General features: G+C 38.6%; 1 protein-coding gene across 1 annotated transcript in view; it reads right to left on the reverse strand.

Annotated features, from left to right (window-relative positions):
• The window catches only part of LOC126414756 (NEDD8 ultimate buster 1-like), a 122,540-nt gene that overhangs the window by 45,487 nt on the left and 49,950 nt on the right, over positions 1 to 27,103 (reverse strand). Inside the window, exon 5 of the mRNA XM_050083375.1 lies at positions 15,934 to 16,091. Coding sequence (XP_049939332.1) covers positions 15,934 to 16,091 — 158 coding nt within the window. The remainder of the gene's footprint in view (positions 1 to 15,933; positions 16,092 to 27,103) is intronic.

Consider the following 27,103-nt stretch of genomic DNA (forward strand, 5'->3'; position numbering starts at 1 on the left):
ATTCAAGACTGGCAGTAGTGGAGTTAGTTGTGGCTTAAAATGAGAACTTCACACCTCGGGAATATTTCTTATATTAATGGTATGTCAATTTGTGTACTAGTAACGAGCAAGGGCAGTAAAGTTCAAGTTTTACAAAATTCTTAGGAACTTAGTTGTTATTCTCTAGATTCTTTAGCAAGACAAATTCCCAAGCCTACAAGTACGAGGTTTCGTTCTTCTCTTGTCCATACCTATTAGCGGTTATCTTTAATCTACTTATTTCCTTTTGCTAGTGATGAAATACTGATGACATTGAGATGGAGGAGGAAAACTTACTAATTAGTTGCTGAAACTGGAAAATCAGACCACACAGGCAGTCGTACAAATGAGGAAAACACCAAAATGACATGAAATCCAGATCTACAGTAAATTAATGAATGACACCTTTGCACATAGGAAAATAAATGCAAGTAATGTGAAAAGGTAAAGCAAACCTGCAAATGAAGGATGGGGAAGAAGTGCCTTCATATAAGCTGCCTCAGTAAATGCTACAAGTGAGGATTTAGGAACAATACTCTGTTCTATAGTTGCATAGCCTCCTCTTCTCAACTTAACAAAACTTCTTCTACGTGTCTAGACATGAAATTTAACACAAATGCAGAGATTCCATGTTTTAGAAAGTCACACTATTGTAAAAAAAAACTGCCAGCACACAGGGAAAGTTTTGTCAAATTATCTTTAAATAGCAATTTTACACTGACAGAAGTATATTACAACCACAAATAGAGCTACATCACCGGTCAGTGTCCACTGCAGACTGTGTAAAGAGTTTGCTAAAATTTGTATTTTATTGGGCAGAGTAATTTGACAAAGCTAAAATACATTTTTCCACTGGCTAGCAATAAGCATGAGGGTTGAAACTAGTGTTACTTTTAATCTTGCCTGTTATATGTCAAACTAATTATTACTGTCGGATGGTAATTTTATTGGAATAATTCTGTAAGGCATTATTTTCTTGCTCGAGACAAGTCTCGTCACATAGATTGTAGGGCTTAGTGGAAATCAAAATATAATAAGAGTGAATAAGCAAGCATCAGCAAAAATAAATAAATAAAATCCATCAACAATAAATAAAAAAGGATAGTTGCTACTCACCACATAGTGGAGATGCTGACACACAAAAGTCCACAACACAAAGAATGTCAGAAAGTCTGCTTTTGACCAGCAACACCTTTGTCAACAGTAGACATCACATCACATCACACACAATGGCCACAGTCTTTGGCAGCTAGAGCCAAACTGCAAGTCAAAAGCCTTTTTTGTTGGGCCTTTCTGTGACTCAGCATCTCCGCTACGATACAGTGAGTAGCCTCTATGCTTTTTGTATATTGTTACATTCCATCCTGGATTTTCCATTGTTTGATTATTTAAATAAAATCTGATTATAGATGCAGAATACAAGTCTTTGGTTCCCATAGTCATTAATTTTATTTTAAGTTCTCTCTCTGTATCTGTTCTACAGAAGTTAAGTGTCGAAGTACAGTAATTGCCAAAATACAATTTTTGATGGGAATATGTGCTACCAGTAATTACACATGATATATGACTACATTACCAGTTAGTAACACCCAACAAAGAGATTTTTATTACAACAAAAAAAAAAAAAAAAAAAAAAAAAAAAAAAAAAAAAAAAAAAACCTGAGAGAAAAGTTACTGATTCTCTAAAAAAATCTGGAAATTTTTTTTAAAAAAATTTATGGGAACTAAAAACTTGTATAAAAACTCAAAACTACCAAAAAAATTATGAAAATGCGGTGAATACAAATTTTGGTTGAAAGTTATAATACACACTAGAGTAAATGTTACTCACAAATGCCCATTTACTACAAAAAATAATGTTTGAAAATATAATACTATGGACATATAAAAAAAAACCTACTCACCATGTGGTGGCAGGAGGAAACACACATACAAGATATGGAAATGTGCAACATTTTAGAGCCAGTGGCTCCTCCTCCTGGCAGAAGAGCTGAATGTGAAGGAATAGGAATGAAGGAAATGGACTGGCAAGGTTTAGGAAATGGGGGGAGAGAGATGGAAAATTTGCCCAGAACCCCAAGTAATGGGAGACTTACTGGACAGGATGAGATTTGAAACCCAGAGATCTTAAAGGTGGAAGATACAGTAATAAGCATGACAGAAATCACTGACAAAACATTGTGCAGGAGTCTGTAAGAGCAGAAAGCAAACTGCATTATACTTGGCAGACAGCTGACTTCAGGTTTTGGGCAACTACCCCACTATTCTCCACATTTCCCAAACCTTTCCAGTCCTTTTCATTCATCTCTCTTCCTTTCCTGCACTACTTCTGGAAAAACGTTTTGCATTGCCATAACTTTTACATCTCTTTTCTCTTGCCACCACTTGGTAAGTAGATCATCTTATATAGCCATACTATGTTATATTTACTACATAATATGTTATACGCAACACTCAACTTCCACAGCTCGTGGCTTACAAAAATTTTAAAAGTATGTTTATTCACGTAAATATACACAAAAGTTTGGCGTGAATTTTTTGCTTCCTTGAGGACTGTTCCTACATAAAAGGATTATTAGAATGATAGCAGGGACAGATCACAAATTTCATCTAGGGCATTGTTCAAGGAAGCGGACATAAAAAACTTGCACTTCACTAATACTTTCATAACCATCAAGCGTAAATACTGGTAGCACAAACTCCTAGTAAAAATTGTCTTTTGGAGATTACTGTATTCTGACAGTTAACCCTTCCACAGCTATGGGCATACATGTATGCCCTGCAGGTAGACCACCTACACAGCTCAGGTCGTACATATTCACAGCGTGTAGAACATCCACATGGTTACAATCACTCATTTACTCCCAGCAGGTAGGAAGGTCTGACAGCCAAGTGCATTCATGTACACCTGGTTGCAGGAGCAGGTAAGTGTGCACTACAGAATGGCAACGCACTTTGCTCACATTGCAACATTCCTGCCAATGCTGTCATTATTTGCTGCTCTTGTTGGAAAGCGCTACTGCTTTCACCTGCTCATGGTTCATTTTGGGTTATGAGTGTATCTATTACATGAAATTTGATTTCCAAGCCTACATAAGACAAAAGACACAAACATATATGTAATCTGAAGGTCACAAATTATCCTAATGAACTGATGTATCAGATGTTACAAAAGAAGATCAGTGCAGCAGGTATGTAGTTTCACAGTACACATGCTGGCACCCGGGACATAAAATGACAAGAGGCCAAACAAATTAAATCTGGTTTTCTAAACTACAAAATAGACACAATAGAAACACACGTAATCTGGAAAAACATGAATTGTCCTATGTAACTGACATATCAGATGTAGCAATGAAGCTAAAGTGCAAGCAGTTTCCCAACAATATTCACTGCTGTCCAGGACAGAATATGGCACGTGTGGCCAAGTAAATGTAATTTATTCTATTTTATTTTACATGTCTACCTCCATAGGATAAAACTGAGGAGCAAAAATCCATGGCCACAGAACATGTCAGTACATGAAATTACAACATAAAAGTAATAACAGCTAAAAGATGATGTTTATGAATCCTAAAAAGACATTAAGCTATAAGTTTATATAAATTCAATGAACAATATAACACAGGAATTATCTTAAATTTTCAAGGAAATCCTTGACAGAATAGAATGAGTGACCCAAGGGAAAGTCTTCCTGTTTAGATTTGAAAGCACTCTGATTACCGGTAAGATTTTTCATTTCTTGTGGCAGCTTACTGAAAATGGCTGCAGCGGAGTACTGCACGCCTTTCTGTAAAAGAGTCCGGGAAGTGTGATCTAAATGCAGATTGGGAGCGAGAGAGAGAGAGAGAGAGAGAGAGAGAGAGAGGGAGAGAGAGAGAGAGATAGAGGAGGAGGAGGCCAATGTCAGAATACCCACAGTAATGAACTGAAGTCAACAAGAGGTTCACGAACTTGCACCACTTACTGTCCAAACTGCCTGTTTCTCGCCCAAAAATACCCTTTGAATATAGAAAGTGTTACCCCAAAATATAATACCACACATCATAGGTGAAGCAAAATAAGTAAAGCAGATTACTTATGACAAACTAATCACTTACTTCTGATATTTTCTAATAGTAAAAACAGCAGCATTAAGTTTTTGAACAAGATCTTGATCATGGTCTTTCCATGACAGTTTACTATCTACTTGAACACCAAGAAATTTGAACTGTTGAGTCTCACTAATCATATTCCCATTCTGTCTAATTAAAACATCAGGTTTGTTGAATTGTTTGTTAGAAACTTTAAAAACTGAGTCTTACTGTGATTTAGCATTAGGTTATTTTCTATAAGACATGAACTGATAGCCGGCCGAAGTGGCTGTGCGGTTAAAGGCGCTGCAGTCTGGAACCGCAAGACCGCTATGGTCGCAGGTTCGAATCCTGCCTCGGGCATGGATGTTTGTGATGTCCTTAGGTTAGTTAGGTTTAACTAGTTCTAAGTTCTAGGGGACTAATGACCTCAGCAGTTGAGTCCCATAGTGCTCAGAGCCATTTGAACCATAAACTGATGTCAGCAAACAGAAATTTTATAATCACCTGTAATACTAGAAAACATATCATCTATATAAATAAGGAAGAGGAGTGGCCCCAGCACTGATCCCTGGGGCACCCTCCATTTGATCATGCCCCACTCAGACCCCACATCATAGCCATTCTCAATATTGTGGCGAATGACCTTTGATGTCTGTTCTTAAAGTAAAAGGTAAACCAATTGTAAGCTACTCCTCGTATTTCCTAATGGTCCAATATCTGGAGCAATATTTTGTGATCAACTCAAATGCCTCAGCTAAATAAAAAAAGATGCCATCATTCGAAACCATTGGTTTCATTCACCCAATAACAAAAAGAGAATATAGCATTTTCAGCTGTTAAATCACTTCTAAAACCAAACTGTCCATCTGGCAGAAAATTATGAGAAATGGAATGATCAATTATGCTTACATAGACAGCCCTTTCAATAACTTGAGCAAACACTGATGGGACAGAAATAGGTCTAAAATTATTTATATTACCACTTTCTCCCTTTTTATAAAGTGGCTTTACGACTGAGTACTTTAATCATTCAGGAAACTGATCATTCCTAAAGGAAAAATTACAATTACAGCTAAGTACACAGCTAACAGGTGCAGCACAGTACTCTAGTATTCTGTTAGGTACTCCATCATATCCATGAGAGCTCCTAGTCGTTGGTGACTACTATCGACTCAATCTCCCCCTTGTCAGTATCACAGAGGAGTATTTCAAATATCAGTTTAGGAAAGACATTTTCCAAGAGAGTTGTACAATTACCTGTAGAAACTAAGTTTTTATTTAATTCACCAGCTATATTCAGAAAGTGACTTAAATAATGTACATATATCTGACTTTCCAATAAAAGAAACATTTTTACTAGATACTGACTTTACTCCCTTGACCTTGTGCTGCTGACCAGACACTTCTTTCATGGTTTTAATTTTTTTCCTGTGTATTACCTATTTTAGTGGCATACCACATACTTCTTGCCATCCTAATAACATTTTAAGGACCTTACAGTACTGTCTCTAATGGGCTACCGTAGCTTGACTGTGACTACTTCTAACATTATGATTCAATTCCCACTCACTTTCTTCTACACAATAACCTTATCCCACCAGTCAGCCACTCAGTCTGCCTTTTACTGTTACTATCTTGTTTAGAATGTTCTAACGGAACGCAACTTTCAAAGAGCATGAGAGTCGTGTTAAGGATAGCGTTATATTTGTCACTTATGTTATCAGCACTATGAACATCCTGCCACTCTTGTTCCTTAACGAGGTTTAAAAAACTCTAATTCTGTTGGATTAGCTTTTCTACATAGATTGTAATTATTTAGTGAATGTGGGTGGAGCTGGAAACAGTCTTGATAGGGATGGGGAGCATGATGTAGGTGATGCCAAAGAGAAGATAACTACTCAAACTGGTGACACAAATGTGCACCATGTGCAACTGTTTCAGTGTCATGATCGGTCTCACCTTTAGTGTTAAAATTTGTGCATCATGGTCTGAAGGGGCATTCACCCTTTTGCTAACAGAATGCCCATATGGCAATGGAGAATGAATAAAAATATTGTCTATGGCTGTGCTACTGTTCTGCTGCATCCTGGTTGGAAAAAACACTATCTGCATCAGACATATGAATTTAAGAAATCTTCCAACACACTTTTTCTTGCACAATAACATACAGAAATTAATATTGAAGTCACTAATTTTTGGTACTTTCTTAAAGTGAACCAAGAACCCCCTCTGGACTGAACAGAAATACTCTGAAATTAGAGTTCATGGACGTATAAATAACAACAATTAGAAGTTTAGTTTCACTAAATTCAACTGCCTCTGCACAACATTCAAATACCTGTTCAGTACAGGGCTTTGATACATCTACAGAGTGAAACGGAATACTGTTTTTTTTTTTTTTTTTTTTTTTTTTTTTTTTTTTTTTTAACATACAAGGCCATTCCCCTATTCCGCAAAGAACTCCTTGAAAAACAGCCAGCTAGTCTGTATACTAGTAAAGGAAGATCCGAATTGTCACATTAAGTGGTGCTCTGCTATACCAACAATATCAGTGTCGACATCTATAAGCTGCTCACCAACTGTATTTCTAACACCTCCTATATTTTGATAAAATATGCTAATTCCTTCACTACTTAGATACCTGGCCTCCTTTGAACATGGTTCCTTTGTTAGAGAGACTTCCTTTAAGCAGGGACACCTATCAGCTGACTTCAGTCTAAAAAATGGTGCAGCTCTAACACCAACTACTACAGGAATTTTCCCATGAGTTATCCCACCACCGCCCACTACACTGTCACATACAACATTTATCAACCTTCCCTTCCCATACGCTTGGTGAAAGCCGACTCAACTGGCATCACTAAAATGTGAGCCATGCCCTCTGCCATCTATGCCTTCTAAAGACCCACATTAACACCTCAAGCCCCACGTTAACACACCTAATAGCAGCATCAAAGCATCAAGATGAAATCTATTATGACGCTGAAACAGTTACATGAAGTGCACATTTGTGCCACCAGTTTGAGTAGCTATCTACTCCAATGCACCACCTACAACATTCTCTCCAGCCCTATCAAGACTATTCCCAGCTCCAACCACAGTCACTATCTGATCCTCTTTTATAAAATTGCTATATAGCTCTCCTAAGTTAACAGTCACCTGCGCAACCCTGCTCTAGGCTTCACAACTCTCGTGAGCCGATACTCACTCCCAACACTTCCTGCAACTGCTGGCCAACACCTTTGCCATGCAAACCACCAAACAGCAGAACCTCCTCCTTTTTATCTGAAACTGCAACTGTCTTAGGGTCCTCAACTACTGAGGTCTGCTGCATTTTTCCTACACTTATAGCTACAAGATGCTCCTAGTCACTAAACTCTTGACAGTTGATCAAATCTATTGGTGATACACGAAGTACAACTGTCTGAATATCTCCTCATTCTAGCTGTGTTCTTACCAACTGATAGTTCCCATTCCTCAGCCCCCTTCTCCCTCCCCATCCTACCTAGATCATCCTTTGCATTTTGCAACTGCAACTGAAGGGTGCAGATCTTATGCTCCTGCTCCTCTATTAACTAATTTCTGTTAAAAAATTTGCATTTCTTGGAGAGTATCTTGCTAGAATGCTCACTGGTTTCCCCACTGCACCCCCCCCCCCCCCCCCCCCCTCAATGAAAATACTTTGAACAAATCTCATACTGCAACTCACTAGTAACAAACTTAACAATTACCGAAAAAACTAAATGTCTACATTACGTAAGTTCAATTACTATAATAGAATGATTTAAAGCACTAACAATAGTGATCTCAAATTTCACTCTCTACTAAGAGAGCAACTACTATTATTAATACTACTAAACCACGACAAATACCAACACCACAAAAACTTTAAACAATTTCTTATCTAAAACAAAAAATTCAAGTCTCCACTGGAACACTTAACAAAATTGAACACAGTGAGCAAAAGCTTTTACTGAAATAATTCACCAGAAACAATAAGAAATCCTGACTGGAAACTACCATACTAAATAAATTAAACTGTTATTTCACCAGAAACAGCATGAGACACTGTTGAAAACTACTAATATTAATAACCAAATGACAGTGCACAAACAACTTTGTCAGTACCTTAGAACTGCTACAGCTGCGACTGCACCTGTTAATATTTGGATGAATGATTTAAAATGACCAAATTTAATAACTGAATACAGTGCATAAAATCTTTGTCAGTACTTTAGAACCACTACAGCTGCAAGTGCACACCGCGAAAATAACCACATTGCTGAGACTTCGATGAACGACGTAAGCACACACACAAACAACACACCACTCAAATCAATAACACAAAAAGAAAGACTGTGATGAATGAAAATCCACAAACAAATTACTTTTACAGAAAATATTAACACCAATAATCATTAAAATAACTTCATAAAAATGTCGGCAAGCAATTTGAACAGCAGTCCAGCACGACATCACACCAACGATAAATTTCCTAATCCACAAAGCACACACAATACAATACATATAATCTGAAAGGGCATGAATTATCCAACTGATTTATCAGATATTGCAAACAATGCAGCAAAATACATGCAGTTTCTCAGCAGCACTCACTGCCGTGCAGAACACAAGGCGATCTGAGTTTTGGGCATCTTTAGCAAGTTATAAGCACATATTTGGTAGTGTGAATCTCAAGCTACAGAAATTTTCTATCATCAATAGTTCTTATTTTTCTATTTTTTTCTCACTCCAGAATAAACTTATAATAGAAAGCTTGGATTATTTCTGAAGTCCTCTTTTGTAATTATCATAAACTGCAATCACTGTAACTGCACAGTAGACCACATAGTATGATACTGATTTTATAAAGAAGTTTCATAGAATAATGATTCTATGTGCACTGAAATGTACAATTTTCTTACAATGACTGCAGCCTACAGCAGTCACTGGGCTGGTTCAGCAGCCCACCAGCCAGGTGTGCAATACATTCACCACTGTTGTCAGGCCTGGGACGCAGGGCTCTCAGCCCTAACAGCCAATAAATGGTTAACTGCCCAACAGCAATACAAGTTGCATCAACAGAGATATTAGAAAATAAGTGAACAGCTACATGTTTCACTCACTTACAATCTTTTTGACATATATATATAAAACACACACACACACACACACACACACACACACACACACACCACCACCACCACCACTACCACCAGCAAGCACATAAATAAATAGAATTTTAATTCTCTGTGACAGGTGGAACGGCCACCAGAGTGCATTAGTATTGTTCACGTTTAATGTTGTTAGCAGGTTGGATAGGATACATGAGTGGGCTGAACAGCATCAGACATTGAGCGATCACTGAAAGAGGACATGTCATTTACTCATGTAAGACATCACTATTAGCATAGGACAGATTTTGAAAGGGGCATTATTGTGGATCTCCGTTTGTCCGGATGGTCAAATCATGCAATATCCAGATTCATGTTGCATTTGGTTGTGACGGTGGCCCAATGTTGGACTGCATGGAAGCATGATGGCAGACATACTTCTCACAAAGGCTCTTGTCAATCACTTCTGACCACTTCAAGGGAGAATCACCATACTGTGCACAAGACACATCATAATCGCTTCACATCTGTGCCACTCATCTGAAAACTAGTAATGGACTCCTAGCAATATTCTGTGTCATTCTGCACACTGGCCAGGGACTAGCAGCAGATGGCTTAGGGAATTATGGTACTTACCTGAATATAAGACTACTCTGGATATACAACAACCCACTTATTTTCTGAAGAGGCTCCTTGAGAGAAATTTATTTTTAACATATTCTGACTAATCAAAATTACATACTATATTACTGACAAAATATCTGTCTAAAATGTTAGTATTATGATGTTCTAAACTTTGCCCATTTACTGACTGTCTAAATTTTGTTGATATGAGGAGAAATATAGTAAACAAAAAGCAATGGTTTATTAATTTTTATCTTCACTAACTTTTTTGTGTATTAAGTCTGTGGTATCACTGTTTTTAATCACCACCATCATCCTAATAGCACAGTTGTGAAATTTATATCTTTGTTGTCACAAATATTTGCCTGTCTCTTCCAAATATGTTGCGATTTCTGGAGTAGTTACAATAGGACCTGAGAATATACGAGGGCTATCCACAAAGTACATTATGTTTTGGAATTAAAAATAAATAAAGAATTGGAAATTTTTTTTATTATATACAGATGAAAGCCACACTTAAATACTACTTTTCTACATAGTTACCATTTAAATTAAGGCACTTATAGTAGCGATGGACGAGCTTGGAAATTCCTTTGTCGTAAAATTCGGCCGCCTGCGCCTTCAACCACGTGGTTACCTCTTCTTGAAGCTGTGCGTCGTCATCAAAACGCTGCATAGCCAACCACTTCTTCATTGTTGGGAATAAGTGGAAGTCGCTCGGTGCCAGGTCGGGACTGTACGGCAGATGGGGAAACAACTCCCACTTAAAAGATTCGAGAACTTCACGGGTGCGTTTGCCGTGTGGGCCCGGGTTTTGTCGTGAATCAGCAAGATCTTTGAGCCCAACTTTCCCATGCGCTTGTTTTGTATTGCTCTTCTGAGGTTGTGCAGAGTTTGGCAATACCTTTGAGACATTATTGTAGTGCCTCTTTCCAGGAAATCCACAAAAATCACACCTTTTCTGTCCCAAAAGACAGTCGCCACGTGGTTGAAGGCGCAGGCGGCTGAATTTTACGACAAAGGAATTTCCAAGCTAGTCCATCGCTACGACAAGTGCCTTAATTTAAATGGCAACTATGTAGAAAAGTAGTATTTAAGTGTGGCTTTCATCTGTATATAATAAAAAAAATTTCCAATACTTTATTTATTTTTAATTCCAAAACGTAATGTACTTTGTGGATAGCCCTCGTAGTTCAAATACATAGTGGATTTCACTACTAAACTGACGTGACAATGTTACACTGTTTCTTGCTTCCAAACATTTCGTTTACTTGCTGCTCGCTCATTGGCTGTGTAGAACCAGCAGTTGATGCACCAGCTTTCGTTCCTGTCATACCTCGTGGTGAGTGTCGACAGCACTGCTGCAGAAAACATGTAAGTACACCATTGGCCTCTATCTAGACTTTTACCGTCTCCTGCAGAAATGGATTCAGGCAAACTTGTTTAAACATGGTAGATGTTCATATAAAGCCAAAGTATGTGATACAGATTCCCTTTGTTGGCAGCACGATGAAATATGCCACGCACTCATTATTCCCCTCCCAACTCATCCCACTTCTCAGCCAAGCTAGTGTCACTGTTCTCCTCTAACCCTTCTGTAGTGCTGTGCTTGAGTAACTGAAATATTAGCTGCAGTATGTTCTATGGTGCAGGTCATATGTAACACCAGCTAACACACAAATAAAGGACTGCTATCATGCTTTATTTCAATTCTGAAACTTCCACTTGTGATCTAGTGATGTATTACTGGTACTACTTCCACAAAGGGTCTTGCCACTGTAATTTATTCTCTCGGTATCAGTTACAGTCAATTTATTATGATTTATTTCATTTTTTAGACATTTAATTCTATTTTTTTTTCTTTTTTCATGTGTCACCATCTTGCTCTAAGGCTGGTCAAAAACTGGTAACATTTTTACTCTGTATCCTAACACATGAACAGTAACTGAATTTCTCATTTACAATCCCAATTTGGTAAATCATAACAGTATCCCATAATAAAATAAAATACTAACTTGGGCTAAGAATCTAGTAATGTTTTGGGGGGACAACATTTTTGCCTTTCAATGTTACCTTTATTTAAAAGGCAGCATAAATGTTTGCATACAGTAGCCATATATGTATGGAACTTTCATTGCACACCTGTTAAAATACAACTATAGTTGGTAAGATGATAGAATTTAATGCTGTGTCCTCCTGTGTTTCAAAAAACTGTCAAATTTTAATCAGAGCAATACAATGTTGTAGTAGCTGGTTCAGAGTTCCTTGCACATCCCTTGCACTAGACTGTGCAAATCAAATGTCACTCGATTGTTCAAAAAAAGGTCAATACTGTATTAAGTACTTCAGATACTGGGAAATCTGAAGCCTGTTCGAGTGTGTGTATTGTCTGCCCAACCTACCCTTACAAATTCTTCAGAATAAATCTGCATGTGACCCAAATAGCCAAAGCTTAATCTGTAAATACAAGACAGTCATATATCAATCTATTAAACAATGTAAAAATTAATGATATCAATATAATAGAGGGAAACATTCCACACGGGAAAAATATATTTAAAAACAAAGATAATGTGACTTACCATACGAAAGCGCTGGCAGGTCGATAGAAACACAAACAGACACATACATACACACAAAATTCAAGCTTTCGCAACAAACTGGTGCCTCATCAGGAAAGAGGGAAGGAGAGGGAAAGACGAAAGGAAGTGGGTTTTAAGGGAGAGGGTAAGGGTAAGGAGTCATTCCAATCCCGGGAGCGGAAAGACTTACCTTAGGGGGAAAAAAGGACGGGTATACACTCGCGCGCGCGCACACACACACACACACACACACACACACACACACACACACACACACACACATCCATCCACACATATACAGACACAAGTAGACATCTGCTTGTGTCTGTATGTGTGTGGATGGATGTGTGTGTGTGTGTGTGTGTGTGTGTGTGTGTGTGTGTGTGTGTGTGCGCGCGCGCGCGAGTGTATACCCGTCCTTTTTTCCCCCTAAGGTAAGTCTTTCCGCTCCCGGGATTGGAATGACTCCGTACCCTCTCCCTTAAAACCCACTTCCTTTCGTCTTTCCCTCTCCTGCCCTCTTTCCTGATGAGGCAACAGTTTGTTGCGAAAGCTTGAATTTTGTGTGTGTGTAATTGTCTGTTTATGTTTCTATCGACCTGCCAGCGCTTTCGTATGGTAAGTCACATCATATTTGTTTTTAAATACAAACAATGCAAAAATGTTGACATAAGCTGCAATAGTTTAATCTCTGAATAAAAGATGGCCCTGCATTTTTCAAATGACAAATTTTGGAAAAAACTAACCTTATAGACTAAAACAGCGAAAACAATCAATTTTTGATAAAATTATTTAATTGGATAGATAAAAAAAGCTACACACCAAGCGGTGCCAGAACACACACACTTTTTCGGGCAGAAGGATTGAAGGGGAAGGAAGAGGGGTGAAGGAAAAGGAATGGCGAGGTCTAGGAAAAGGGTAGATTTCGGAAAAGTCACCCAGAACCACAGGTCAGACTCATCCAGTACGGTAAGTCTACCTTGACCCACGGTTCTGGGTGTCTTTCCCGAAATCTACCCTTTTTCATGGACCTTTCCAGCCCTTTTCCTTCACCCTTGTTCCTTCCCCTTCAACCTTTCTGCCTGAAAAAGGATCCACTGGCTCCAAAAGCTTGCTAATCACAACAGCCCTTTATGTGTGTGTTCTGCTGCCACTTATGGAGTAGATTTTTTATCTACCAGTTAAATAACCTTATAGTCTGGTAAATACGGTACTATCCCAGACTGAGGTTGATTGGCGTTGTATTGTGTTTCGTGATGAATGCTGATTTCGCATTATCCTAGATGACCTTCATGGGGTGACCTGGGGAACCTCTCCAACATTTTGGAGAGGCACAGGGTTGTTACTCCTAGTGTCATGACGTGAACAGATACAGGGTATGACCTACGGTCATGGGTGGGTGGTAGTGACTGAGGGACCTCTGACGGCACAACAGTACATCCTAGATATCCTATGTCCTCATGTGTTACCTCTCTTGAATAAACTTTTGTCGTGCAACTGGTATGATTTCCACTGTATCCATGTATAAGTGAATCCTATTGAGTAAAATCACCCTCAGATGTATGCGAAAATTTAAGAGAAAACCTTAGTTCATTAGCACATTTCTCAATCATACAGTCATCATTGAGGGACACTTGAATCACTCACAATCAATTAGGATAATTACATTTTTGCAACTGTTGGACATGATGAGACATCTTGCGAAACATTAATAAATACCTTCTCTGAGAACTAAAAAGAAGGGTGAGTTCGTGAGCCCTCTCATCATGGAACTGTATTAGACCAAATGGCATCAAACAGACTCTATGAGGAGGCCCATACTGAAACTGGTTCCTACATCTACACAACTACCCTGCACTTAAGTTCCTGGCAGATGGTTCACAGAACCACTTTCAGACTATTTCTCAAACGTTCCACTCTTTAACAGCATGTGGGGAAAATCTTTCCATGCAAGCTCGGATTTATTTTATCGCAATTGTCATTTCTCCCTATGTCAGTGGGAGCCAAAAAAATATTTTCGCATTCTGATTAGAAAGTTGGTGACTAAAATTATGAAAAAAGATCTCGTCACAATGATAAACATCTATGTTTTAATGACTGCCATTGTAACTTGCTTACAACACACCAATAATATTATGAAAAGGATAGATCCATACCCACCATATGGTGGAGATGCTGAGTCAAAGACAGGCACAACAAAAATACTACTAAACAAGTAAGCTTTTGGCCAACAGTGGTCATATATTTGAATGTCGTGCTTGCATGAATGTGTGTGTGTGTGTGTGTGTGTGTGTGTGTGTGTTTAGAAGATGCCTTTTAGCCAAAAGTTTACTAGTTTAGCAGCCTATTTTCTATGGCAGACTGCCTCACTTATTTCCAATTATATGAAACAAGTTGCCGTTTGTTGAACTTTTTCAATGTTCTTCATCAATCCTAAATGGTAAGGCACAGCAGTACTTCAGAACACCACAGACAAGTGTAATAGATTTGTTGCATCTGTTAAGCATTCTGTCAATAAAACACAGTCTTTAGTTTGCCTTCTCCAAACACTTATATACGTGATCATTCCAGTAATTGTAATCCATAGGTATTTAGTTGAGTCAGCAACCTTTAAATTTGTTTGATTATCACCTGAACTGTGCTAATATATACTGGGATGCAGCTGCCCTGCCTCAGAGACACATTTACGAAGTAAGCAGCATTCATTCTATAAATATTACTGACTGACTGAGAAACCCAGCAATTCTGACTGAGAAACCCAGCAATTCTTGGCTATTTATCTATAACTATGCACAAGACTTCAAATGTGTGGAATTTGTTTTTGATTTCTAAAGCTTCTCTGTATATAGTGTTTGAAACAGGATGATTGGGAACACAAAAGAAGAGCTCATCTCCTTCACTAACACAGGAGAGCGTGTGGAGCTGGTTGTGCGAAAAGCAGCTGACACTAAGGCCCATACCCATAACACGCACTGTCTGCCCTTGTGTTTTGTTTATGGTTATGGCACAATGTAAGCTCACTGGGAATTATACACATTTAAAGTGATATGGCAAATTGTTAGAAATAAGCAGGGTTTGGAGTACAAAACCACTCTTGCCTGCACCATTTACCATCACAATTTATGCTTCTGTGATGTTATGTTGGAGAGAAGTAACTTCAAGCCTCTGAGCAAAAGGCTCTGAAGAGTCAGATAATGTTTGATGCTTTCTCGATCAGAGTTATGTAGCCCCTTGCTTTCGGAAGGAGCTTCAAAGAGTGAGCTAAAGCCTAATGTTCTCGAGCCTGGAAGCATGCGTGAAAATAAGCAAACATGCAAGCAGGTAAGCAAACACAGACTGCTGGAAAGAAAATAACTTTTAAGCTATGTACAAAGACGACTGGCATGTTCCAAAGCATTAGCTTAAGTTAATGAAGCAGTACTTATAATATTACCTTATTATTGTGAGAGTTATCACACAAATATCATTCATTTTTACAGCAGTTGCATGATAAAAAATTTAAAATAGGTGCAATATTACCTAAATTCCCTGTCAGCCTCTAGCAGTAACAACAATGCCAATGAATAATTTGACTCTTTCATTGCAGCTCTACCTTTCTCATGTAGAGACATTGCTACAATCAAAGCTTTTTGTTCTGAAGCTGGCAATTTAAGCATGTTGCCTGACTGATCAGCTATCTGAAATTACAGATAAATTAACAATGGGACATTTTAATAGTAGCAATGAAATATTATGAAAAACAATCAAAAGCAGAAGTCATTTCAAAAAAGAACAAGGAATACTAGGCATACAGAGAACCACTCAACTGTAATAGCTAAGATAGTATTTGATGAAACAAAAACTAAGTGTTACTGAAATTACATACAGAAAACAATAACAGGTTACAATATAATGCAAAATAACAGTGGGTAAAGAATATATTATAAGTATGCGCAAGATTATACTGGTGTCAAAGTGAAAAACTGTTACCAGGAGATGAAACAAATTAAACAGAATGACAGTTGCAGAATTTTCTTTACCTTTATCGTGTTTTCCAGTAGGTATATTGCTTACACTTGCCCATCAATTTATTCAAGACAGAGGTAAGAATGTTTACTACTAAAGTTAAACTGTTTTATCCCCCTCAATGACATTATTCATTATTCATACGATTACATACCCAATGTATCAAACAATACACATTGTTGCATACCATCATTGACAAGTTGTAACTCTTCAGTCTTTCCCACCACATTTGTACAATATATGGTTCTTGGGTCTACAGCTGTACCATGTTCTGTAAATCTCACATAATTTCTTCAAGAAAACTGCTCAACGCAATCAGCAAAGCACTGGCTGAATCCCAGAATGATGAAAGTGAGGATGTAATCTGTCCTCTCATAATTCACGAGGTGTAGTGTACTAAGGCAAAGCTCTAGTATTTCAGATTAAATTTATCCAAATAAATCTACAATAACAGAGCACTGGCATAGTACATGACACTGCATGATACATAAGATAAAGATTATGACCTCAGTTTTGTCTTATCCACACAGAAGATAATCTAATAAACATGGACTAATGTTTCCAATTAAATGCAGTTGGGAACTTCCTACCATGTGATATACAGCAAAATAAGAATTTCTGCCAATAGTTCCACTGCAACATAGCAGAACTTCCATCTAGATATCAATTTTGGTTTGGCTCCCGGCCATAGTGACACTAGGCAGCAGCAGCAGCAGCACCACCACCACCAATGACTGGGTCTGTACGTGCAAGTCCACAGCTCGACTCCCAGTAAGAACCTCAGGACATGCTACCATCATCAGTGTCAAAGCAGTTTGATTACACGTATGCAACTTTTGTATGAGGCTAACATATGAAGACCATCGCAGTGCAGATAGTAACAGTTGTTTGGCCACAAATAATCAGCACCCACTACCTGTCAATATCAGGCAGCTGCCCCGAAGAAATATTAAGGGATTTACAGGACGTGATCCAGTGGCAGACTGGACTGTCATGGACTAAAATATCAAGTTTCTTAATGAAATACTTAAATTTTCGACAGAAGAGGAAATCTACTTACCACTATATTACAGAAAAGGAGTAATAGAATAGGACTGACATCGCTACAGCTTAAAATCTATTTTGAATCAGAACTTTTAATGATCAATTGACCAGACAAATGAAACAGGAAAATAAAAGGGAAACCATTTAAATTTGTTATGAATGGGAACATACAGGGAGTAAGAATGTGTCAAGCTTTAACAGGCATAAACAGCCACAATTTATGACATGTGCTAAATTATTTACACTGACAATTATGGAAATTATTTCTATGTTTGCATGTAATATCAAGTGAAGACTGATGTTCCTCTTACAACACTCAGTTGCTGTATGGAGCAGTAGTTACTACTGCTCCATACTAAGTGTGTGTGTGTGTGTGTGTGTGTGTGTGTGTGCGTGCGTGCGTGCGTGCGTGCGTGCGTGCGCGCGCGCGCGCGCGCGCGCACATGCACGTCATTACTGATTTCAGGAACTGTTATCAGTTACCTGTAGGTAGGATAAGTTTAATACCTGTTTAATATGAACATAATTGTTAACCAAAACTTGTAGTATTACTTTTTAATTAGTAGTATTTATTTTGCTTTTATAATTGTTTCCGACATTTACAGAGTCAGAGATTCCATATTACATCCTGTCTTATAGTTTCATCTGTGTGTACTTATCGATGTACCTGCTGACGTACACCCTCTGTTTAATTTCGTTAGTCATTTTTATGTCTAATTCTTTTGTCTAGCATCCGATAGCTTTTGTTCTGTTCTGTTCCCGCTCTGATTAGGTACGGGCACATTGCCATGACTTTCTGTATGAATTTATGTTAAAATGTACCTTAATAATATACTCAAAGTTAACTTTACTATGATTTTCATTTCTAAATTTCAACCCTCCATGTCACTTTGTTATTAATATTTTATGATTTGTGTTTTTCAGATGATCGTGGCTGGAAAAGAGGCGCCTGATCATTAAAACTGCAACAAAATGATAATGACGAGCAAAAAATGTCAAGTTGGCAAGAAGTTTACTACGTGCTTGAAAATGCAGAAGATTAGCACTCCATGAGCCCCATACTGACACGAAATGTCTACCAGTACATATCAAAATTTGACATATTGCTTCTTGAGACTTTTTTTATCATTCTGCAACACTGCTACGCATGTTCCTCGGGATCTCTGAACTGTCATGTGAACATAGAACTGATGAGTTCAGGAGGGCATACTCAGTGTCATGCAGGATCATAATGGCCCCACAGTACTAGCATCTTTGAGGACAGGCACATTACTCGGTCGACCATCTAGGTTTGTACAGCCATGTCAGGTAACCCCAGTAAAATAAATAAATAAATAAATAAATAAATGGCTTATTTGGAGAATGACAAGTATTCACATGGAAAGTTCAACAGTGTTGAGTACCACTGGGTACATAATATGATCTTGTCTGGTTCAAACAGCCAGCAGACATTACATTTCTGATGTGTTAAAGGTGGTGGCCAATCTCTGCCTTTTAGGTCTCCATGACGTTCTCCTTCAACAGCATAATGCAAGACTGCATGCTACCCATGCAGCCCTGATTTACCTCAGTACAGAGCATGTTCAACCAATGTCCTGGCTATCATCATCTCCACATCCCTAACCCATTGAAAACAACTTATCATGGGTTGCTGAGAGACTGGCACACCACCTCTCATAAGCCATTACGACTACCAAACTTTGAAAGAGTGGAAGCAGCATGGAATGATGTACCCATACCTATCACCCTAGCTCATTTCAACTCTGTACCCAGCCAGATCAGACTCTCTGCTGCTGGCAGACATAGCAACTTGATATACTAAATTTCACTTCCTATACAGACTAAGTCACCTAAAAGCGTTATGTATTCTTCCTAACATATGCACAATATCTAACATACCATTATTTGCTTTCCTGTTATAATTTTAATGCCAGTTGTATAGGAGTGACTAATAACGTACTTTTTACTTCTTTTTTAATGTCCAGGGATTTCTAATTTCCTACCTATTGTCTTCCAATGCCTTGCAATAGACTTCTGCACCACAATATAAAACAATTCTGAACCCCAGCCAGACACGCACAACCTATAAGGAAATTACTCTCACTTCCAGAACTGCGGTTGTGAATTTCACATTTCATCCCAAATTCATATTATTGTTAGCCATAAATATCATTTGGAGGTAAATATATTGTCACATACGTAATAAGAATGGTAAAAAAAAATTCCCAGATTTTTCCAGGACTTCCCGGTTAAAAATACACTTTCTCCCAGATGAAAACACACCTTTTCCATGTTATTAACTGACAGTATATTTTCCCTAGGAACCATAAAACTTATCAATCCGTTGAATGGTTATGTTTTTATACACGGGAGTAGAATTTCCCGGCCCTTTAGAAAACGAAACTCAGGGAAGAAAACTCATTTTGGAAAGATTTTTGATATGCAGCAACATGTACGCTGCATATTTTCATTTACCAAAGTATAAATTCGAATTCCACCAAACACCTCATGTTGCTTTCCGAACCATTGTAATCAAGATTGCGATGCGCTTTTGTAAGCCAGTCATAGCTCATGTCACGTGATCCTGCTAGTCAAAGACAGCGGATATTCAGACCACAGGACACGTGATGATGTCAGCTAATAGCAACATCACTGTTAAGTAGTGCAGATACACAAACAGGAAAAGTTAATGTTTTAAATTAATATAAATAGTGTTGCTACAAGAAAAGCACAGCTTTCATTTATAATATTGGTCTCTAAGGTTAATAAGCTGCAAGAGAAGCTAAGCTTTCACATATAATGTTGAAATTTTTTGCACGTGTTACACTTTAGGACATATCACACAAATGTGCCAGCAAAACTTTTAGCCGAGTCCAGTGACTTGTCCTCCAAGTTTTCCACAAATAAATTAGCTACCGCAGAGGAGAGAGAGCTTCCCGTAGCACTACATCAATTTGCTCATAATAGCGAGATGAATGTATGATGATCTGGGCTCGAAATACTTCTAAATGGCTCTTCATCAAACACTCTGTGATTTACGAAATTCATCGTACATTCTCGCACATAATTCAACTTGTGTAAAAGGAAATTTACTTTGAAAGTAACGCTTTTCAAACCACCATTCGCAATATTTTCCCGTGACCTGTTAGAAATAGGTTCGTTTCAGTAGTCGTCAGAGAGTGCCAGATAACAGGTGCCTCCGCACTTTGGCAGCTGCTACGACGCAGGCAGCCTGTATGTTCGTACGTGTAAAACATTAAAAGATCTTACATTATGTCATAAAAGAAAAAAAGACATCAGAGGATACTCCAAGAGCATTGGAATTTCGCGAACCATACTAAAATGGCACATTTAAGGTGCATACTTTAAAAGAACATTTGTATGTCCAGATTCCCAATGAAGTAGGCCTTGACCTGATATTAAGCTTTTGAGTGTTGGTTTTGGGATGTAAATTTTCTTGGAGTACCAGTGCTGTATTAACTCATTTTTGATTCTTTATTATGGCATAATGCCATATGTGCTATAAGATGAAAACGTGCACTTGAAATGCAACAAGCAGTTGAAATTAGCAAATAGTGTGGAACTAAACACTTTGTTTCAAACACATTGACTGCCTCAGCATAAAAGATTAATAAAAACCAAATTTCTTTAGCAAACTGACAAAAATAACTTCATTGTTCTACAAGGCGATTAATGCATGACTGTCAGAAAAGTGGAAATAAAATAAAATTTGAAACTAATAACATATATTAGCCTTCCGTAATTATGTGAATGTATTTTAATTCACTTGATAGCTCTCGGCCACAGAAATCCATTTTGTTTTCATTTGACGTAAGAGCAGTAAACCAAGAGGAAACAGCAAAATCACTAAATGTAAACACGGGTCACCTGGAGACTACACACTTCCCCACTATCACAATAACTCAGACTGCTCTGCGCATCAGCCTCGGATCTATGATATTTACGAACCAGGGCAATACTAAGACAGTGCCCCCCACCGAACCCCCTCCCTCGAGCATTTGAGATACAAGGTAAAAATTTTAAAAAAATCGAATTTTCAAAAATACGTTCATTTTGTAGTGCACAGCTGTCTGAATAGTGAGTCTGTTACATAAAACGTGTGTTCGAGGAAATGTAAGACATGTTATTTGGTCTTAAGTGTGCCAGAGTGCAGCGCCACCCCTTTTCACACAGCATTCTTCTATTGCACGTCACTGCATTTCACTCCGTGGAATTGAAACGTGTATGTTTTGTACCGGATGCCATCAAACTATATATTCAGGACAGTGGAAATTAAAATGTCCTGTGGTGCCTCTCCTGCTCCCTTGTAATCAAGAGAACAAGAACTCTTCAGAAAATTTTCACTCTTTTTGCCAGTTAGCTAATAACTTTCTGTTTTGGGTGACATAAAATTAAATATAGGATACATAAAACCAGTAAAGACAAGAGACAAACAATACAGTACACATTTCTTCAGTCCTCAGCTCCTAGCATTGTTTTTTCTCTGATCTTGCTATAGCTTTACATGGCGTGCTTTCCTTTCTGCGAAAGAATCTATTACCTCATCAAAGTTCGTCAAACGTTTTGCTACATGAAAAATCAAAATATCGTTGTCTAATACTGTGTGAGCAGTTAATACGAATAGTACCCAAGACTGGTGTGGTTTCTCGATCTGATTACGTCTATTTTGTCACTGTCTGCTAGATAAAACAAAATAGGCCTTTCTAACACCTCAGAAATTGTAACACACACCAAATAAACGAGACTGTTTTGGCACAAATGGTCATTTTTATAACATGACAGAATATAATTCACGAAAACCAACATAAAATGCCTATTAGGCCTATCACAAGCAAAAAGCTTTATGTTAGAATATAGTTTCATATTTCATTCACAAGCTCCAGTTCCTAGAACATGAGATCGAAAAGCAGTCGTACGAGATTTTTATATAAATTTGAAATCGTCATATTCTTCCCTAATTTGTGTGATGTCCTCGTTTCTTCTTCCTCGACCTAACAAACAATCTTGTCATGACTAATTCTGGAACTATTCCTGCCTTTGTCAAAACTTATTTGCCAGTTAACTTTACTAACCCTGCCAGAATCACCGGTTTAGTTATCCCTGATTATTATCCAGCTAGGTGTTGTTATGTTCCTACAAACCATTTTTCGTGCTACTTCCAGAATAGAACTTTAGGAACTGCTACAAGGGGACTGTACAACTGGCCCTTACTAGTGTAGCGATCTGGCCAAAAATTTTCTGTCAAAATTTCATTTTCCTGGATACACCGAGAAGATAATAAGTAATCTTTCTTACCTGTTGTTCCTCTTAGTCGTTTATTTCCACTCTTGTAGTCTGAATCTATGGATTTCCCTAGTAATTATAACAACGCTGATAATTTGCAAACCCAAAGAACAACATAATCAGACAGCGATCGGAATTCACTTGTTCGGCTTTACTCCGCTCAGCTTGTATAGCCCGGTCCCCTTTTGCCCGCAGGAAAGTTTATTTCTAGATGCAACGAGGATTCCCCTGACAGAGACATCAAGTACACTATGCATGCATACAAAAATCAACTTATGATTTTTTTTTTAATCAACTTACAGAGTGTGTTCAAAAACCAACAGGGATGCGCATCAAAATCATACGAGTAATCGATAGACCAATGTGTGCTGGATGCTAGACGCTTCGTGAAACAAGGTTTTTTTCTCCTCAAGAATATGAATTTGGCACCCCCCCCCCCCCCCCCCCCCCAATAGATCCAGGCCCATTGCGCATGCGTGAATCTGGCAGCCCAGGCGCGGCAGTAAAATCTTTCCCGGTTGCATCTAGCTGCTTGCTGCAACTGCTTACATAGTCAACAGCCACATTTATACAGCCAGAAACGGGAGAAGGTACCACTCGTATGTCACTCAACTACGCATGTGCATGAGCCTGCTTGTAACTTTTAAAACGAATCTAGTAAACATTTGTGATGTCACGCTCATCGGAGGCAGTTTGTTGTTAGGAAGCATTGCATAGTCTTCCTAAAGCCTTTGACACATTTTGCTGTTGGCAAACGCTTGTATGAGCAATGTGTTTTGTTGTTGTATACGGCACATTTCCTTTGCAATTGATGTTTTATTTTCGTTTTTATTGTTGCAGTATTATTCTGCAGTAACAGGATACAGTAATATCTTTTGTTAGAGTATTGATTCTTACCAGCCAAAACTACAAAATTTAACTGAAAACTAAAACAACGAAAAATTCCCAGGTTTTTCCCGGTTTTCTCCCAGATGAAAAAATTCCAGGGTTTTTGCCGGATCTCCCAGTTGTCCCAGGTTGTATACACCCTGTAGTAGGTGTGTATTAAAGGTGCCTGTCTGCTGGTCTGATATGGTCCTACTCAAGTCTGGATTTATCATTAAGTACGAAGGTCACTCCAAAAGAAATGCACACATTTTTGTAAAAATACAGTTTTCATTCTGCACATGTGAAAGTTTTACAGTGTATAGATACACCCTTCCCACTTTTTTCAAACTTAGTTCAACCTGTACCCGTGAATGGCGCCATCACAGCATGTCTTCAAGATGGCTGCTACATTTGACATTTATCAGAAGCAATGTGCTGTCATAGAATTCCTGTGCTGTGAAAACGAGACAGTGTGAAACATCCACAAGAGGTTGGAAAAGGTGTATGGAGATGCTGCTGTCGATTGCAGTACAGTTAGTCGGTGGGCAAGCAGGTTACGTGATGAAAGTGGGCACAGCAATATTGAGGACTGTCCTCGCAGCGGCAGGTTCGTACTGCACACACTCCAGACAATGTGCAGAGAGTTAATGAATTGGTGACTGCTGACAGATGCATCACAGTGAACAAATTGTCACGCTACATTGGGATAGGGGAAGGAAGTGCCTACAGAATACAGAAAGTGTTGGTGTTAAAAAAGGTGTGCACCAGGTGGGTTCCCAGGATGTTGACAGTGGCTCACATAGAAACAAGAAAAACAGTATGCAGCAAACTTTTGGAACAGTACGAGAAAGGTGGAGATGAATTTCATCGAAGAATTGTGACTGGTGATGAAACATGGCAACATCATTTCACCAGAGACGAAGAGGTAATCAACTGAGTGGCATCATGCAAATTCACCCAAGGGGAAAAAAAAAACAAAATTCAAAACCACACCTTCTGCTGGAAAAGTTATGGCTACAGTGTTTTTCGATTCCAAAGGACTCTTGCTTGTGGACATCATGCCAAGTGGAACCACCATAAATTCTGATGCATATGTGACGACACTGAAGAAACTTCAAGCTCAACTGAGTCGTGTTCAACCACATTGGCAAAAGCAGGATGTTTTGCTGTTGCACGACAATGCAGAGCCACATGTCAGTCGAAAAACCATGGGAGCGATCACAAAACTCTGATGGACAACACTGAAACACCCACCTTACAATCCTGACCTGGCTCCATGTGACTATCATCTCTTTGGAAAACTGAAAGACTCTCTTTGTGGAACAAGGTTTGAAGATGTCTACTCCCTTGTGCACACTGCCGAACAGTGGCTCCAACAGGTGGGTCCAGAATTTTACCGTGCGGGTACACAGGCGCTTGTTCCAAGATGGCGTAAGGCAGATGAGAGGGATGGAAATTATGTGGAGAAATGAAAATATTGTTCCTAAAGGATGTATCTACACACTGTAAAACTTTCAAACATGTAGAATAAAATATGGATTAAAAAAAAAATAGTGTGCATTTCTTTTGGAGTGACCCTTGTAGTAATGAGAGTGGGAGGGTTAGGCCAAGTTCCGGGGGATCGAGCAATGCAGGTTCCAACACAGATAGCGAGTGGCACGCCTCGGAATAGGCAACTCTCTCAACCCAAATACGCACCCAAGGTACAGGGTACAAGATTATGGTTGGGTGCGGAACATCGGAAACCAATGTCGGCCCTTCAATGATCATAAATAGCAACGTTTCTTGTCTTGCCAAACCTTACGTCGGAAGAATGTACATAAAAGGATACACCAAAATTATGGTCACTACCCAATGAAACCAACAACTGGAAGCACAATTCGCAATAATGATAGGCTGTTGCTCAGGCCTGTTGCGACCAAACATATAAAAGACTTAAACAGTACGTATGTACATAAAACTGAAAAAAAAAAAAAAGGAAAGGTTGTCAACCATGCAACAAGCCCAGAATAGTACCACTGATGGCCGTAAGCTACCAGGTAAATCTGCTGTGGGTAAGACTCTTAAAAGCCCAGAATTATTTTACCTTTTAAATATTAACAGACATAGATTAAGGACTACGACAAGATAATCATTGAAGCAACAAGTAGCAGGTGTTGCTAACAACAGTAATACTTAGTTGCCAGACCTGCTGCAACCCAGCGTACACATCAATTAAAAATCAGGGTGTATATATATATATATATATATATATATCAATATAATAGAGAGAAACATTCCACACGGGAAAAATATATCTAAAAACAAAGATGGTGTGACTTACCGAATGAAAGCGCTGGTAGGTCGATAGACACACAAACAAACACAAACATACACACAAAATTCTAGCTTTCGCAACAAACGGTTGCTTCGTCAGGAAAGAGGGAAGGAGAGGGAAAGACGAAAGGAAGTGGGTTTTAAGGGAGAGGGTAAGGGTAAGGAGTCATTCCAATCCCGGGAGCGGAAAGACTTACCTTAGGGGGAAAAAAGGACGGGTATACACTCGCGCGCACACACACAAACATATCCATTCACACATATACAGACACAAGCAGACATATTTAAAGACCAAATATGTCTGCTTGTGTCTGTATATGTGTGGATGGATATGTGTGTGTGTGCGCGCGCGCGCGAGTGTATACCCGTCCTTTTTTTCCCCTAAGGTAAGTCTTTCCTCTCCCGGGATCGGAATGACTCCTTACCCTCTCCCTTAAAACCCACTTCCTTTCGTCTTTCCCTCTCCTTCCCTCTTTCTTGACGAAGCAACCGTTTGTTGCGAAAGCTAGAATTTTGTGTGTTTGTTTGTGTGTCTATCGACCTGCCAGCACTTTCGTTTGGTAAGTCAATTCATCTTTGTTTTTTGTATGTATAATAGAGGGAAACATTCCACGCGGGAAAAATATATTTAAAAACAAAGATGATGTGACTTACCATACGAAAGCGCTGGCAGGTCGATAGAAACACAAACAGACACATACATACACACAAAATTCAAGCTTTCGCAACAAACTGTTGCCTCATCAGGAAAGAGGGAAGGAGAGGGAAAGACGAAAGGAAGTGGGTTTTAGAAGCCTACGTCGAAAAATCTGACTTTTTACTGTTTTTCAGCTCAAGTAACTCTTGTGAAGTTCACAATATAGTAACAGCATTTCCAGTAATAAAACCCACTTCCTTTCGTCTTTCCCTCTCCTTCCCTCTTTCCTGATGAGGCAACAGTTTGTTGCGAGAACTTGAATTTTGTGTGTATGTATGTGTCTGTTTGTGTTTCTATCGACCTGCCAGCGCTTTCGTATGGTAAGTCACATCATCTTTGTTTTTATATATATATATATATATAGGGTTATAATAGAGGGAAACATTCCACGTAGGAAATATATATCTAAAAACAAGATGATGTGACTTACCAAATGAAAGTGCTGGCAGGTCGACA

Source organism: Schistocerca serialis, chromosome 1 (assembly GCF_023864345.2).
Source record: "Schistocerca serialis cubense isolate TAMUIC-IGC-003099 chromosome 1, iqSchSeri2.2, whole genome shotgun sequence".
NCBI lineage: Eukaryota > Metazoa > Arthropoda > Insecta > Orthoptera > Acrididae > Schistocerca > Schistocerca serialis.